This window comes from Dromaius novaehollandiae, chromosome 13, assembly GCF_036370855.1.
Source record: "Dromaius novaehollandiae isolate bDroNov1 chromosome 13, bDroNov1.hap1, whole genome shotgun sequence".
Classification (NCBI taxonomy): Eukaryota; Metazoa; Chordata; class Aves; order Casuariiformes; family Dromaiidae; genus Dromaius; species Dromaius novaehollandiae.
In genome coordinates, this window is record NC_088110.1 from 3,267,978 (window position 1) to 3,282,022 (window position 14,045).

Below are 14,045 nucleotides of genomic sequence, written 5' to 3' on the forward strand. Positions count from 1 at the left end.
GTGTTGTCTTAGAAAAGCAGAAGGAACAGGAAGGATAAGAGGCGAAGATAACACCAAAGTTACTCAGCACCAGCCCAAACTTTAGCTGGTTCTTTCTCTGAAATGAACAGGGACTTTCTGGGCATCCCAGAAGTGGTCGTGAACAGAGGAAAGGCAGCAAAGGGAAGAAATTGGCTCATGCACCCGCATGCCTCTGCTGCGGAGGGGACCCGTCCCGTCCCCAGAGAGGGGCTGACGGGTTCGGATGCACCTCTGTCTGCATGCTGGAGCAGAGATATGGAGCCTCCTGACTTATGCAGGTTGACCTGAAGTTGGAGGGGTTGGAAACCAAGTGTTCACCTCCCTGGGTCCACCTCATCCAATGCTGGCCACCCAACAGCCCATCCCCAAGGTCCAACTAGTTAATCAGGCTCCCCACGTTGGACAAGGAGAGAGGAAAATTGGTTTCACTTGAACATACACCTTGCACAGCGCGGTGGGATGTGACCTTCTTCCGGCAGCCCCGCACTGCCCCGCGGCCCCGGGTTTCAGCGACGCGCATAGAAAGCCAAAGCTCAGGAAGGTGGGCGCGAGCCCTTCATCCCCGACGGTACAGCGCCCGTACCCTCATCAGGGAGCCGAGAGACAAAGAGCACCCAGAGCGGAGATTTCCCAGGCACGAGAGGAGACCAACACCAAGGCAAGAGGCGTCCCCCCTGCTAGGCTGAGCTCCGGGACGATCGCGTGCCAGCCACCATCGCCAGCGGTGCTGCGAAAAATCTCAGTTTGCCTCCTGCTTTCTGAGCCCGTTAAGGACACAGCTTCACACTGTCTCCCACACCCTCTCCCCAAAATAGAGGAGCTAGAAATCACACCGCTTCCTAAAACTGAACGTGAAGATTCACAGGCAACGATGCGAGCCTGCCAGCTCCAGCTGCGTAAGCACCGTCGGATGTCAGGACTGACACCGGAAAACTGTGGTGCTGCAGCGGGAATGCCCCTGCCCCACCGGCCAGCAGCAAACGTGTGGGGCAGAAAGCAATCACCTTTTATCATTAAATGGAAAAGTTGAAATTTCTTACAGTCCCACGTAATTTTACTAGCCACACCAGTCAATGTCCTATGTCCTGGGAGACAGTAATATTCTAGTTTGGACTCCAAAAGGCTAAAACAGCAAGAGAGGAAAACACTGCCAGCACTCAACAGACCAGGATGCTTCTCCAACAGCTGGGGTTTGGTTCAGCAGCCGCCAACGCCTCACAATATTTTCAGCTGCTGCTCATACAAAATCTGTAAGACTCCACCAGGCCGCAAATATAAACATTAAGGAACATACACTTTTTTCTGTTTACAGGTGGGGGGAAAGGAAAAACAAATGTGGGAAGCCAAATCTAAAGCCCTGAAGACAATTCCCTTACTAGGGTAAGTTCCTTTGCTAAGATGAGATTTGTGTATTCACTGAACCATCTATTGAAATTCAGACCAGGCAGTGGAGAGAGAGAAAAGACAAGCAACACTGCTGCAGTGAGTCTGAGTTTTCCATCTTCTGTTCTGTACATGTTGGAAATGATTAAACTGGATTTGGTGTTAATCTGAATGCAATGAGTGGCCCTGGGGCCATCCTACTGTGACCAAGTATTAATTAACTAGCAGTTAATATGCAGTTTTAAGAGAGACTTACTTAGCTGAGTGAAAACGTTACCTTTAAGAGACGAAGGAGAGTTTTAATTTCTTTTTTCTAAAAGCAGAAATTGTGAGAGAGAAGCAGGGACATTGCTACAGAAAAAGAAGAGAAAAATGCTGTGTTCCTGGGTTAGCAACCAAAGCTCTCCAGTACTATTGAGCAGGAGCTGCAGGATTCAATTTTTGGGTGCACTGAGCATCCTCAGCTCCTGCTGAAGCCCACAGGAAAGGCAGGTGCTTGGGTGCATCTGAAAAAATCCCAAATCTCATCTGTTTTTTTACTTTCTATGCTAAGAATCAGAGGTTCTGGAGGCCCCTCAGCTTCTTTTCATATAGTCTGCACCTTGCACAGTGTGTTTCCATTTTTTGTTCCATTTATTTAGCAATCACAGCTACTGCGGGCAGAGCAGACCTTGCCCTGTGTACGGGCATGAGGAGAAGAGCCAGAGGCGGAAGCCATCCCTGCTCTTTTGAGAAGCTCTGTCCCCACAAACGCCGATATCTGCACGATGCTTTGCTTTGCTTCACTGCATTGCAGCTCTCCTCGGTGATCCCTGACACGGTCAACTTGGTGTTTAACTCTTCTGTAGAGCTCATCCTTACAAAGTGGTATGTCCTCTCTTCACATCCCTGACAAGTTGCATTGCTGGGAGATGTCGCCTCTGACTTCACTGGAGTTATTCTGACCTGCACTGATTTTACTGATGGCAAAACATTACCCACCAAGCCCTTCCTCATGCTCTGCACATCAGCCACGTGATTTATAAACATCAGGTGAGGCAGGAGGAAGCTCCTGGAAGCTTCTCAATCAGACTCTCACCAAAGGTCTCTGAACAAATCAGTAGCTCTAACAATAAATACAATCTGTCGTCTTTGTTCAAAATTAAACAAGCAATGATGGGTGTAATTTGGAGATTCTATTTAATCAGACAATTACAATCTGACCAGCTACTCCAAATTACCTCTGTAAACAGGCGATTGTATCTGCTCCTTTAACTGATAACAAAGATGGAGACAAGCTCGAACCATCTTTGTGTCGGGTACCAGGACACAAGCCGTTTTTGAGATGTCTTCACGAGGCCAAGTGCAGAGAGCACAGCAAACAACGATGGACATGGCTGTGACCATTGCAAGCATTTGGAAGCAAGGGGGAGGCAAAGGACTAGTTAAGCCTAAGGCCAGTATTGGACTGAGAAGGGCAAGCTAGTCCCGAGTGCTTTTAGGTAATTAGGAGAAAGGTCCTAGCCCCAGGAACAGAGATGTTCTCTACCTATGCTCTCCTTGGGATAGAGCCTGAAGACGACCAAAGCTGGATCTCAAGTAGTTTGTGAAAGCGATGATACAGGACAGAGCCTGCGATTGCAGGACCAGACTCAGAGGGCTTGGGAGGCCTCTTTCATCCTTCAAGGATGAGTCTACAGGGGCTCGAGCCTGTGCTGAGGCATCCCGGGGGGCGAGGGCAGCATAGACCCGTGCCACCCTGCCAGTGCTAGCTCCCCACAGCCCTCCTGCTTACAGCTGCACCACGGGAAAACTCAACTGCAGACAAAGCCTGGAGGACAACTTGGCACAGCCGGCAGCCTTTCTGCCCGCCAGCTAGCATTACTGTCCCTCCGCGGTGCGAAAGAGCAAGAAAAGGAGGGAGACAAGATGACAGAGCACGTCCTGGAGCCAGGCACAGTTACAGAGCTTTCTTCCTCCAGAAGGAAATGGCTCTGCTCGGCTTGACCACTTCTGCTGAACCCCGGAAGGTGTCTCCACCAGCATGTGCTGATCCACGCTCCCTGGCACCGTGTGCCTCCACTTGTGTCTCCTGTCATCACATCTCCGGCAGGCAGCGATGCCTACAGAGCAGCACACCCCCCTTAACCCCATCCGGCAACCGCCCGCTGCAGGGGAAGGCAAAAGTGCATACAGAAATAACGACAAAGAAAATGCAGAAGGAAAACCAGAACCAAAAAGAAAGAGAGCTCCAGTGTGTTTAACATATTTCCTAGGGTCACATCCCAAAATAAATCAGGCAGACGCTGAAGCTCCACCCTGCCGAGCATGCCGGCATTGCCATCCATCCCCAGTCCAGAAGGAGCAGAGTTCGTCATACCACCAGAAATTACAGACAGATTTAAGGCTGCATGTGGTTTTTACTGAGATTTATATGCTCTGTGTAAATGGTTAGTTAACATCACTGCTGAGTTATTATTAAAGGTCACTTCCATAGTACAACATAATTACCCCCTGCTTTATCAAGAGCAAGAGGGAGAGATTCCCAGGAAATGTGCTCGCAGTCTGATGGCCCATCCTTGCTCGCACGGACATCAAGGGGATGGCGGGAGGGACCGCGGCACCGGATTGGCCTGGTTCAGGACAGATTTGGGCAATGTGGGCAGGTGAGTGAGGCAGAGAGCACAGCTACCACCATGGAGGTGGGAAAATCAGGGGGTGAAGGAGAACGGGGGGGATCTAGCACCCAGGAGCTTTGCACCTGGGGTGTGCAGCCATTTCAGGGGGAACCAATGGGCTCTGCAAAACAAGCTCACAGTTCAAAACACTTCACACAGACGAGAAGGAATGACCCTCCTGAGGGCAGGATGGCAGAAAAGGAGGCGTCAATTAAATTAGGCACTCCTGAAAATGAAGGGCATGCCAAGAGAGACCCTCAGGGTACTCAACACCCAAGGGACTCCTGCCTTCCTTGGCCACTTTCCTGGCAGTGGGATGGTCCTCCTGGAGGCATGGACAGCACGGGAGGTCTCGCATCACTCCCTTAAGCCGGTTGTGGGCATTTAATCAGGGTGCTGTGGCTTTCCCCCTCGCTCCACACGCAGGGCTGGGCACAAGGGCCCTGGGGGTCCACACCTCAGGCCAGGAGTGTGGTGGGCACTGGAGAAGGTGGCTGAAGATGGTGTTTTCATCTCCTGGAGCATCACGCCCTTGGGCTGATGGAAAGGACAGAGAGGGGAGGAGAGATGGCACAAAATCCATCTCCATCAGGTTTTCTCATCCCTCTGAAGAGCTGTGCCACAGCCAGAGCCCTGTCCTGCAGGCTGGGCTGTTTTCGGGGAGGGGAAGGAGGCATGCGGTTACCTGTGCCAGGGTCCTGGCATGCAGGCTGTCCCCCATGCATTACCCATTTCTGAATATCATCCCAGTCTTCCCAGAGCCCCCATTAAATCTCCCTGCGACACTGAAGCTCTCTCAAAGCTGTTGGGCTGCAAAGAGCAAAAAGTTTCCTCTCTCTTTGCCAGCAGCCTCCCTCTCCGAGACAGGACACGTAGATTTATGGTGATATATCCCTTAGGTCCCCCAAATCCTCATTTGGGCTGTTTGAACACAGGCTCCCCATTTCAGTAATCCAACTGCGACTTGTTTGCTGGGTTGGCAAAGACAGGCCACCTGCTCTCGAGGGCAGCATGGAAAGCAGTGCTCCTGCGCAGCTACAAGGCACCTCTGCAGACTGTGACTAGCTATTTTCTGCGCTGGAGAGATGGGCCAGCTGGATGAGAGAGATTATTTTTTTTAACAGGGTCATCTAATAGACTCTGTCGTAGCGCATGCCAGTTCCTCGCCGAGAGCGCGTGGTATCAGCGCCACGGTCTCTCAGGCCGTTGCACCGCTTCCCACCTGCTCAGCACCTCGCCCACAGCACTTCATCTCAGCACATCTGCCCGGTGCCCAGAAAACACACTGCAGAGTGGCGTTTTAAAGCACAAGGTCATCCCTACCCGCCCTCGTCACGCACCTGGTCGAGGTGTGGGTTTCAGCACAGGTAGACAGTCACTCTTGCACAAGGTGCCCAGTCAGTGTCATTGGCAACGAAACCACTGGCAGACAAAATGCAGCTGCCTCTAGGGATGAAAGGTAACATCTCCAGAAACGCTGGGGTAAGTCACAGGCATCAAGATTACTTCGGCCACCCAGCTTTTAGAGGACAGGCAGGCACTGCTCCTCCTCCAAGCTGGGACAGGCTCCTGCTTCCTCAGTAATGCAAAGGGAAAACAGAGCACCGGGATATGCCTCGTAGATCTGATCCCTCTGAACAAGAAATACATGACGACATGTCTTGGAAAATGTTCTTCCTGGACAGTACGTTCCTCACCTGCCTTCAAAATGGCCAGTAAGCAGCAAGGGATCCTAAAGCCATGCAAAATGCATGCTGTCCATCCACCACCCCCAAGAGAAGGAAGAGCACCAGTTTCAAACAGGGCAAAATCCCATTTGTCTACAGGGTTGCAGGAAGCTCCCTGTGACTGGCACAGCCTAGCCGGGCTGTCCTGGCAGCAGCTGTCTCCGGGCTGAACACTGAGCCCGCAGGAGCGCAGGGCTCTCCATCACGCCGATTTTGGTAAGTGCCTTTGACTAGAAGGAATCGGAACTAAAATTCCCAGTAGAGATTTACCCTCCCTGCCAAATACACGAAGATTTGATACCTGGATTGAAATTCTTTGGCTTGAGTCCCATCTCCTAAATGTTTAAAGATTACTCAGCTACCGTGTGACGATGGGCCTGAGATGGGGGGCAACGAGGAAAGGCAGCAACGATACCAGAAACAGCACTCAGGCAGAGCAACACCAGTGGATTCAAACAAATTGTCCCTTAAGGGAAGACGTTTGATGCACAATCTGCAGGAACTGGGAAGAGACAGCAAAGGGAGAGAAACTGCTGGAGAAATTAAGAGAAACGATGGCTGGAAAATTATGCCACCTTACTTGTCATTGCTACACACACAGTGACAGCAGGTCAACGAACAAACAGAAGTAAATACCATATCCTGCCACCCAGATTTCATCTGACAGCTCCCCTAGTGCTCAGAGAGAAACAAGAAGCAAAAGAGGCAGCACAGATTCCTGAATCGATGCTCTTGCTCAGCCTCAGCCAAGCTGGATACAGCAACACACTGTTCCCCAAAACTGAAATCAAGATGTTGTTTTATAAATAGGCAGTAAAGTGAGCCCTGCCACAGGTCTGCAAAGACAAGCCTTGAGCGGCAGCCTCCTGCCCAGAGGGGATTAAAGCAAAAGCCATCTACATAACAGAGGCGTCATGGCATTTATATGGAGAACGACACTGTTTGCAGTGCAAACGCACCATAGGTTCCCGCTGAATGTCTTCGATAATGAAGATGTTTAGAAAGCAAATAAAGAAGTCCAGTGCTCTCCAGGTTAGCTAGCTTCACATCACTGGCAGAGCAAAAAAGTCACCGGCCTAAGAGCAGAGCAAAGTCACCTTCCAGCAGCATCTTCTCACTGGCTAAAACCAGAAGGCAACGCCACCATCTAACTGCAGCCCACTCGTGGCATGGATGATGCACTGCTCTGTCTTGAAGTCTCCCATGCTTCGCCCTGATGGCACAGGACAAAGAGGCAGTCAGCTGTCTGACAGTATCTTGGATGGGATGTGCAGCGCTTTTAATCAGAGCAACGCTTTTTCTGTTGTCCTAACGCCCTGAGACTGCTTTTTCCTTCTCCTTCCCCACCTCACTCTGTTGTCCTAACGCCCTGAGACTGCTCTCGACTCTTCCAAGACAAATGAAAGTCCTCGGGGTCTGTCACCCTTGGGTACGCGAGGAGGCACGATCCCAGAAAATCCAAGTGTAATAGTCAAAGCAATTCCCACGCAGCCATTTGGGGCTCTGACCTCAGTGCAACGGCCTAAGGAGATGTTCTCCAGATGGGCATCAGCGTAACCTGTGCTCAGAAACTGGCTCCCAGCACCAGGTTAGCTCAACCTGCAGTCATGTTCCCGTGAGCTCAAACAGAAGATACTGAGCTCAGGCCCGGGGCGGGCTGGCTGACCGTCTGGCAAGCAAGCCACAAAAAGAGCAGCTTGGTGGTGAAGGCCACGTGACGAGGGTCACTCTGCTGAAGAACCCAAATGTTAAGTCAGAGGGAAGCTTACAGACATGCTGCAAATAGGAAATCAGCCCTCTTCCCACTTAAGCATCACCGTCCCACACCAAGTATCTGGGATTATGTCTTTAATATAAACTTGGCAACTATGTACGTTTGCTTACTCCTGGCTCCAAATTCCTCCTAGGCACTCATATTTTATTTATTTTTAATTCTGTCTGGGGGGAAATATCAGCACGTTTCCAAGAGTCTCCCTCCCTGCCCATATGTTCTGATCATGACGCTTCCCTCAGCTCCCCGGTGTCTCTGCCACGAGCACGTCACCTCTCGAAAGCCCCTCTTTCCTCCTGACACTCACGGCCTCTGGACTGCCATTTCAGAAGCCAAGGCAGACTGACACCCAGCATCTTCATTACATGAGACTAGCTCTGAGAAATGAAAGACCATTTCCCTATCACACGGATCCATCAAAAGTTCTCCACTGATGTCAAGACAAACACGGCTGACAGATGCCCTCTGCCAGCACACTTCCACCACCCTCGGCCCTCCTCTCTGCTGTTCTTATCCTCTAAATTATTTGCGATTTAAGCAGGAAAATCGGTGTCCATGGGGCTAATAAAGCTCAAAACACACTGCCCCAAGGAGACTAATCTTGGGGAGACCTAGCACAGCCATGATAGCACCTGATAGCACTGGGGAGGAAAATGGGGTTTGTGCTACTGTCTGAGACTGCCCAACATCAGTGGCACTGCGAGCGTGTGCATTTCTGATATACGTTCTTGCTGCTCATATTGCTGCCTCTCTCCCCTCTGGTGGCTGACAGAGCATTGCTGTCAGATTTCTGCCCTGCACTGTTTTTTATTGTCTATATTTTCCATTTCTTCTTTGTTATAAAAACAACAAGGTGGAAAAAAAAATCAGACAGAACAAAGAATTGTTTTTGTCAGTAACAAGGCTGGAATCCGGCTCGCAGGGTCCCTGCAGCGCAACCTGCCAGGAGACCTGCAAGCAGAGAGGGCAGAGAAACGCGAAACTAAAAATCCTACAAAGGAACCCTACTTGGGAAAGAGTCTTAGTTTGTGGCAGAGCAAATCCTAAATGGAAAATAAAGAGAATCATTTTCTACACGTTTAGCTCAACAAACCCTTTCCGAGAAGAATCTGCTGCCCATTCACTAGATGTGATTTGCAGCCAAGAAGTTCCTGTTCTCCGGACATGTCGGATCAACATGTGGAGCAGGTTTGACATGTGCCACAGAGGTGCAGAGCGTCCTGCCGATCCGTCCTGGCACGTGGAGCACACGGCACGTTTGCGTTGCACCCCAGGAAGGTTTAATCTGGCTCACAGGAAAGAGGTAGAGACAGGGACGAAGGGGTCAGGCAGGAACGGCAGTGCTCGGAAAGCTACGCCTCGCCATTCACTTTAACGAAGAATGGAAACTCTAGGGAGCAGCTAAGTTTGGGGATGAGCCATGGTGTAGGCTTTGGCAGTAGCAGAAGGGAGCATTTGCTCACAGGTCTATCCAGTTTTTTAAGAAGAAAAACCTTTTACATCGCTTGGACTTGATGTCTTTGACGGGAATCCCAAACAATGCTAAGGAGCAGGATACTTCTCTTAGAAACAGGGACAAATCAATCAGTCTTTGCAGGAGAAACCTTTAAGATAAGAAACATAGTGAAATGTTTGTATCTGGCCCTAGATCTCCTGCTGGGTGATTCCAGAGATCCATTCCAACCCAGCAGAAAGCGACCTAGGTGCAAAGTCTGGATTCAGCTTTGAGCTACCACGAGGCCCAAGGGGAGGGGAAAGACTGCTCTCAGTTTGTCTTTAACTACGTAGGTCTAGAGGAGAAGTAACAGCAAAAGATTTATCGCTTAGCAGTGTCAGAGAAGGGGGCATGAGCTGGTAACCTCACCGCAATGGCTGGACTCTGTTGCTTATATGATTGCTCTGTCCAAGGAAGTAGCACAGTGACTAAAAAGTGAGGGGAAGAAGGGGAAAAAAAAAAGGGTTGAACAAGTAGAAGAAGAACAACAACAAAAAAAAATCTAAGCACAGTGTATTGTCCAGGCGAGGAAACAATATTTTTCTCTCCTGGCCAAAAAATACTTTTATCTGATTAATGCTGGAAGTCTCTGATGATGGGCCCTGGTGACGAGGGATGGACAGTTAAATTCTATTGATCTCACCTTCATGGGACCTGATGTTTAATGCCCCCAACGTCAGACCGAGTTAGCTGCATCGCATAATTTAGAATGAACAATACCAACAGTGCTTAATGTGGACCAGAAATAATATCTGACATGCTGCCCTTCTGCTGGGCTCTTAAAGAGCAATTTGAGGTGTTAATAGCTTGGAGACTGTCTTCATTTCCAGCTCTGCCATGGATGATCACATGGTGTCTGCTGAGGAACCTGGAGAGAGTACATTACTGCTTAATTAACATGCAGAGCAGAAGAGGAAGCTGTCGGAACATCCACATCACTAACAAGCCAGCAAAGGGGCTATGCCGAAGCCCTCTGGAGCAAGGAGCACCATCCTGCCGGATGCTCAGGACCCTCAGCCGCTGCAGGGTCAGTGGAGTCGGGTGACTCAGCATCCACTGGAAAAACAAGCACCTGCAGGCTCAGGTCCAGCCACGCCAATTTAGGTGGAGATGGGGTAATTAAAAGCTGAAAACTGATTCAGTGTTCACATTTCCAAAAACATAAAGAGGTTTTAAAAAAAAATAAAAGTAACAATAAATAGGCAACTGGCCAACGAGTGGTCCCAGAGGAAATTAATTCCACACAGGCTTCGCTGTAATGTGCTTGCTTCTCTGTTATTATAAAATATAAGCATTGTTCTATCATCAAAATTAGATTCTCCCTTCAGGTTGCAATTAAACCCTAATCTAATTTACTGGGAGATGACAGGGGCCTTCAAGGAGAGATTACAGCCTTGCTCCTCTCTTCTCTGCCCACCTCCCTCCACCTGCTTTTGCAGACTTTCCTCTGCATAACTGGAAACCTTTAGGGCCTGCTCCTGAAAGCGCCAGGCATCAAGAAGAGCCCCTCTGAGGACATGCTCTTGCTTGGTAGGACCCAGCTTTGCATGGACTCCCCCAGAGCCCAAGTCTTCTCCTCCAGCCCCTCCACATAGCCATGGCTGATCTCCACTTCCCAGTCTCCTCCTCTGGACCAGATCCCAAATCCCTAAATAAAACTGTTTATTGATGGTCTGCATTATTCAGAATAGCAGCACTTCAATATGCAATGGTTAGGTTTGCTAAGTTTCCTAGGGCATTATGGAAAAACTATTTGCTACTGTAATTAAAATAACTGCCCAGGCTAGGTTTTTGTACTATGCAGAGACCACAGCAGGAAGAACCGCTAGGGATGAGTTTATAGATGTGCTCCAACATGACTGCAAGATCGCTCCTGGGCTTGGAAACCTACAGACCAGCACTGGATAGCTCTGCTCCCCAAGGATGTTCAGACAAGAGCTCCCCTCAGCCTCTACAGCTGCACCTAAAAACACAGCAGAACCCGCCATTTCGTTGTAAAACGCTAAGTAGCTGTTTTGTGAATGTGACATGCACATTAACAGATGAAAACTCACTTCACCAAGGTGGTGTTTGCCTTGGGCCAGCAAAGCCTGAGAAAGCAGCTTTCCAAGCCAGCTTCCCTTCCCAGGGGAACCAGTATGGGGGCCACAGCAAAAAAGCTGCAAGAGACTTGGGATGGCGGCACATCGTTCTGCTGCTGGCAGTGCCCATGTAGGTTGATAGTAAGAAATGACAGCAAATAGGGTTGGCAGGGAAGGGAAGAGCTCATTTTATACATCTGTTTGCCCAAGCACCTAAACCTAAGCCAACGCACAGCTTTGTGGCTCCAGAAATAAGAAAGCAGGATTATGAGCTATACTAGAAGTGCTAGGAGGCTCTCATGGTCCCAGCTTGGCTCCTGTCCAGCTTCAAACTGGTGGAGGTCACCTGTCCCCTGAGTGTCTACCCTGAGCACAACCGGTAGGTGCTACTTCCAGACATGAAAGTCAAAAGCAATCTGTCAGATCCCAAGCAAACAGCCTCAGGCTTTGCAAAGATACAAACAGTGCACCAGGAAGGAGAAGAGCTCCAAGGAGAGGGCAGAGGTGCACATACCTCATCTGGCTCGCGTGTCTGTCCGTCAGGAATGACCAGTCGTAGCGAACAAGAAGTGGGCTGCAGTTGGTCATCTCGATGTAACGTACACCTTCAGTGTCATTCAGGAGGCAGCCAAAGTCCAGGGCCATGGTCTGGAAATGGAGATTTGGAAAGTACACTTCTCCCCGAAGGGCAACGTGCTCCTCATGAGAGTGCTCAACAAACTGTATTATCAGGGCTGCCTTTGCTACCCAGATATCCAAACCCTCATGAAAAGCAGGGTTAAATCTGATGGAAAGATGAAGTTCCTCCCCTATTTCCAGCTTTATGGCCTGCAATGAGAGATAAAGAGGTATTAATCATCGGTGCAATGAAGTTCCAAGGTCTGATGGCAGGAAACGTGCAAATGCATGATATTCAAATTGTGACCCCAGCATGGGCTTCTCAGTTCATTCTTCATTTTCTTTAGTGTTTGTCTGACTGCTAGCACCACAAACACTCTTGTCTGAGACCATCTCAGGCTCTCATTCCTGTGCTCTGCATCAACACAAGAGGGAAGTAAATATTGTTCTACCGAATTTTAGACCCTCAAAAGCTATACGCTAAAAACCAAACCAGCTCTCTGGCAAAACCAAACCAGCTCTCTGGCCTTTGGCCCCGACTCCGAGAGAACTGCTTTATCCTCGCACCCAGCACACGTGCAACTGCATTACACACGCACCTTGCGGTGGAGAAGGAAAATATGAGCTTGCTCACATGAAAAATCTTTCATGCTCAGGAAAGTCTCCAGGAGACTTACAAAACTTCAGTCTTCAATAAGCTTTCCTGTCCCTGCCCCAAGTAACACATCTTGCCAGGAAACGATGTAGAAACTGGACCCGAACGAGGGTTAGGGTGGTGAGTCAGCAGACCTGAGTCTGACCCTGTCTGGCCTGGCTTTGCCTCAGCGCAGCTCCACTGACTTCAGCACGGTGCTAGTCATTGGCACGGATGCTGCTGAGCACAGGAGCGGTGGCAATGCCTACAGCAACACGTGTGCAGCATAGCCTGCGTCCACCACCTCCCACCGGCAACGGGGCAGTGCCAGGCAGCAGCCAGAGCACTCTGAGCCTTCCCAAAGGCACAGCTAGCCTCAAAGAGACCGAGCTGCTTTTGAGATGATCTGAGGATAGATACTGGAGTGCTGTGACCATTTTTCAGGAAAGACCATTACTATACGGCTTGCCCGGAACCACGTGGCAGCTGCTCCCCTTCTCATGTGCTGTCTTAGACCTAAGGTGTATTTTCCCCAATTCAGACGATATTTCATTTCCTTCAGAAGTTTGTCTTGAATCTGATTTAGTTTAGGCCAGCTGAAACTAAAGAACAAACCTCCTTTATCAGAGGGCCTCTGGAGCACAAGGTACTACCCCGCTCCTCCCTCTTCAAACCACATCAGTAGGGAGGCCCGTGGCTGCTCACCTGACCATCTACACAGATGGGTTGATGGTCCACGTCACAGAGGGAGAAAGGTTGCTCTAAGGACAGGATAACGCTGACTGGCAAGGAAGAGATGTTTTTTAAATCAAGAGGCTTATACTGAGGAGTTAGGACATCATTGGCTTCCTGCAGAAACACAGGAGAGGACGAAGAGAAAGAAAACTGAAGGAGCGGTCGTGGACCTCCTTCCCCTTCTGCTGCATTTCAAGTTTTTCAACCCCAAAAGAGCAGACATCTTTATTTACTATTCTTACTGGTTTCTGCTCCTCTAGAAGGCTTTTCTCTAAGTATACGAAACACTTTTCATGTTTAGAGGCCACAGCACTCCCCAAGGGACTGGGAAATGTTACTGTCTCATGGACAGATGAGGAAATAGGACCCCTAGATGGGGCAGCTGCTTGACAAGGTCAAAAAGGAAAGACAAACCAGATTGTTCATCTCCAGTTTTGTTTCCTCTCTTGGGCTGAATAGCACAAGACATTTCCACTCACATACAGTAACTCCTTACAACCTTATGCACTCAAGCAGTCTCATAAAAAGCAGTAAAGCTAGCAAGCCGAGTAAAGAAACCAGGTTTTGGCCTGTAGTGGAGAGACTGCACTAGCCTAAGGTTACATGTAGATGTTTGCACACACATCCAGCTGCCTAGAAGCCTGGACAGCTCAGCTGCAAAGTGTCTCCTGCTGCCCCTGCTATAGTGACAAGCTGTCTATAGACTCCAGACTAAGCCCCAGTCTAAGCTACCTCTTCCTGTTTATGTGTTTCTCTGGGTTTCCTGTATGGTTTATACAAATTAGATAGTGTTTGGGAAACTAGTTCTAAACGTATTTATATCAAACAGCTGCAGTGTCATTGCACTCAATAAATGGGAGCGCGCAGCATCAAGCAGACTGCAGGCAGACATCAGGGATAGCTGGAAAGCGTCTAATTAAATC

At 49.5% G+C, this 14,045-nt stretch overlaps 1 protein-coding gene across 1 annotated transcript in view; it reads right to left on the minus strand.

Moving 5' to 3' along the window:
• The window catches only part of HYDIN (HYDIN axonemal central pair apparatus protein), a 171,943-nt gene that overhangs the window by 61,542 nt on the left and 96,356 nt on the right, over positions 1 to 14,045 (minus strand). The window contains exons 21-22 of the mRNA XM_026107399.2: positions 13,093 to 13,236; positions 11,650 to 11,963 (exon numbers count right to left, since the gene is read on the minus strand). Of these exons, the coding sequence (XP_025963184.2) occupies positions 11,650 to 11,963; positions 13,093 to 13,236 (458 nt within the window). The remainder of the gene's footprint in view (positions 1 to 11,649; positions 11,964 to 13,092; positions 13,237 to 14,045) is intronic.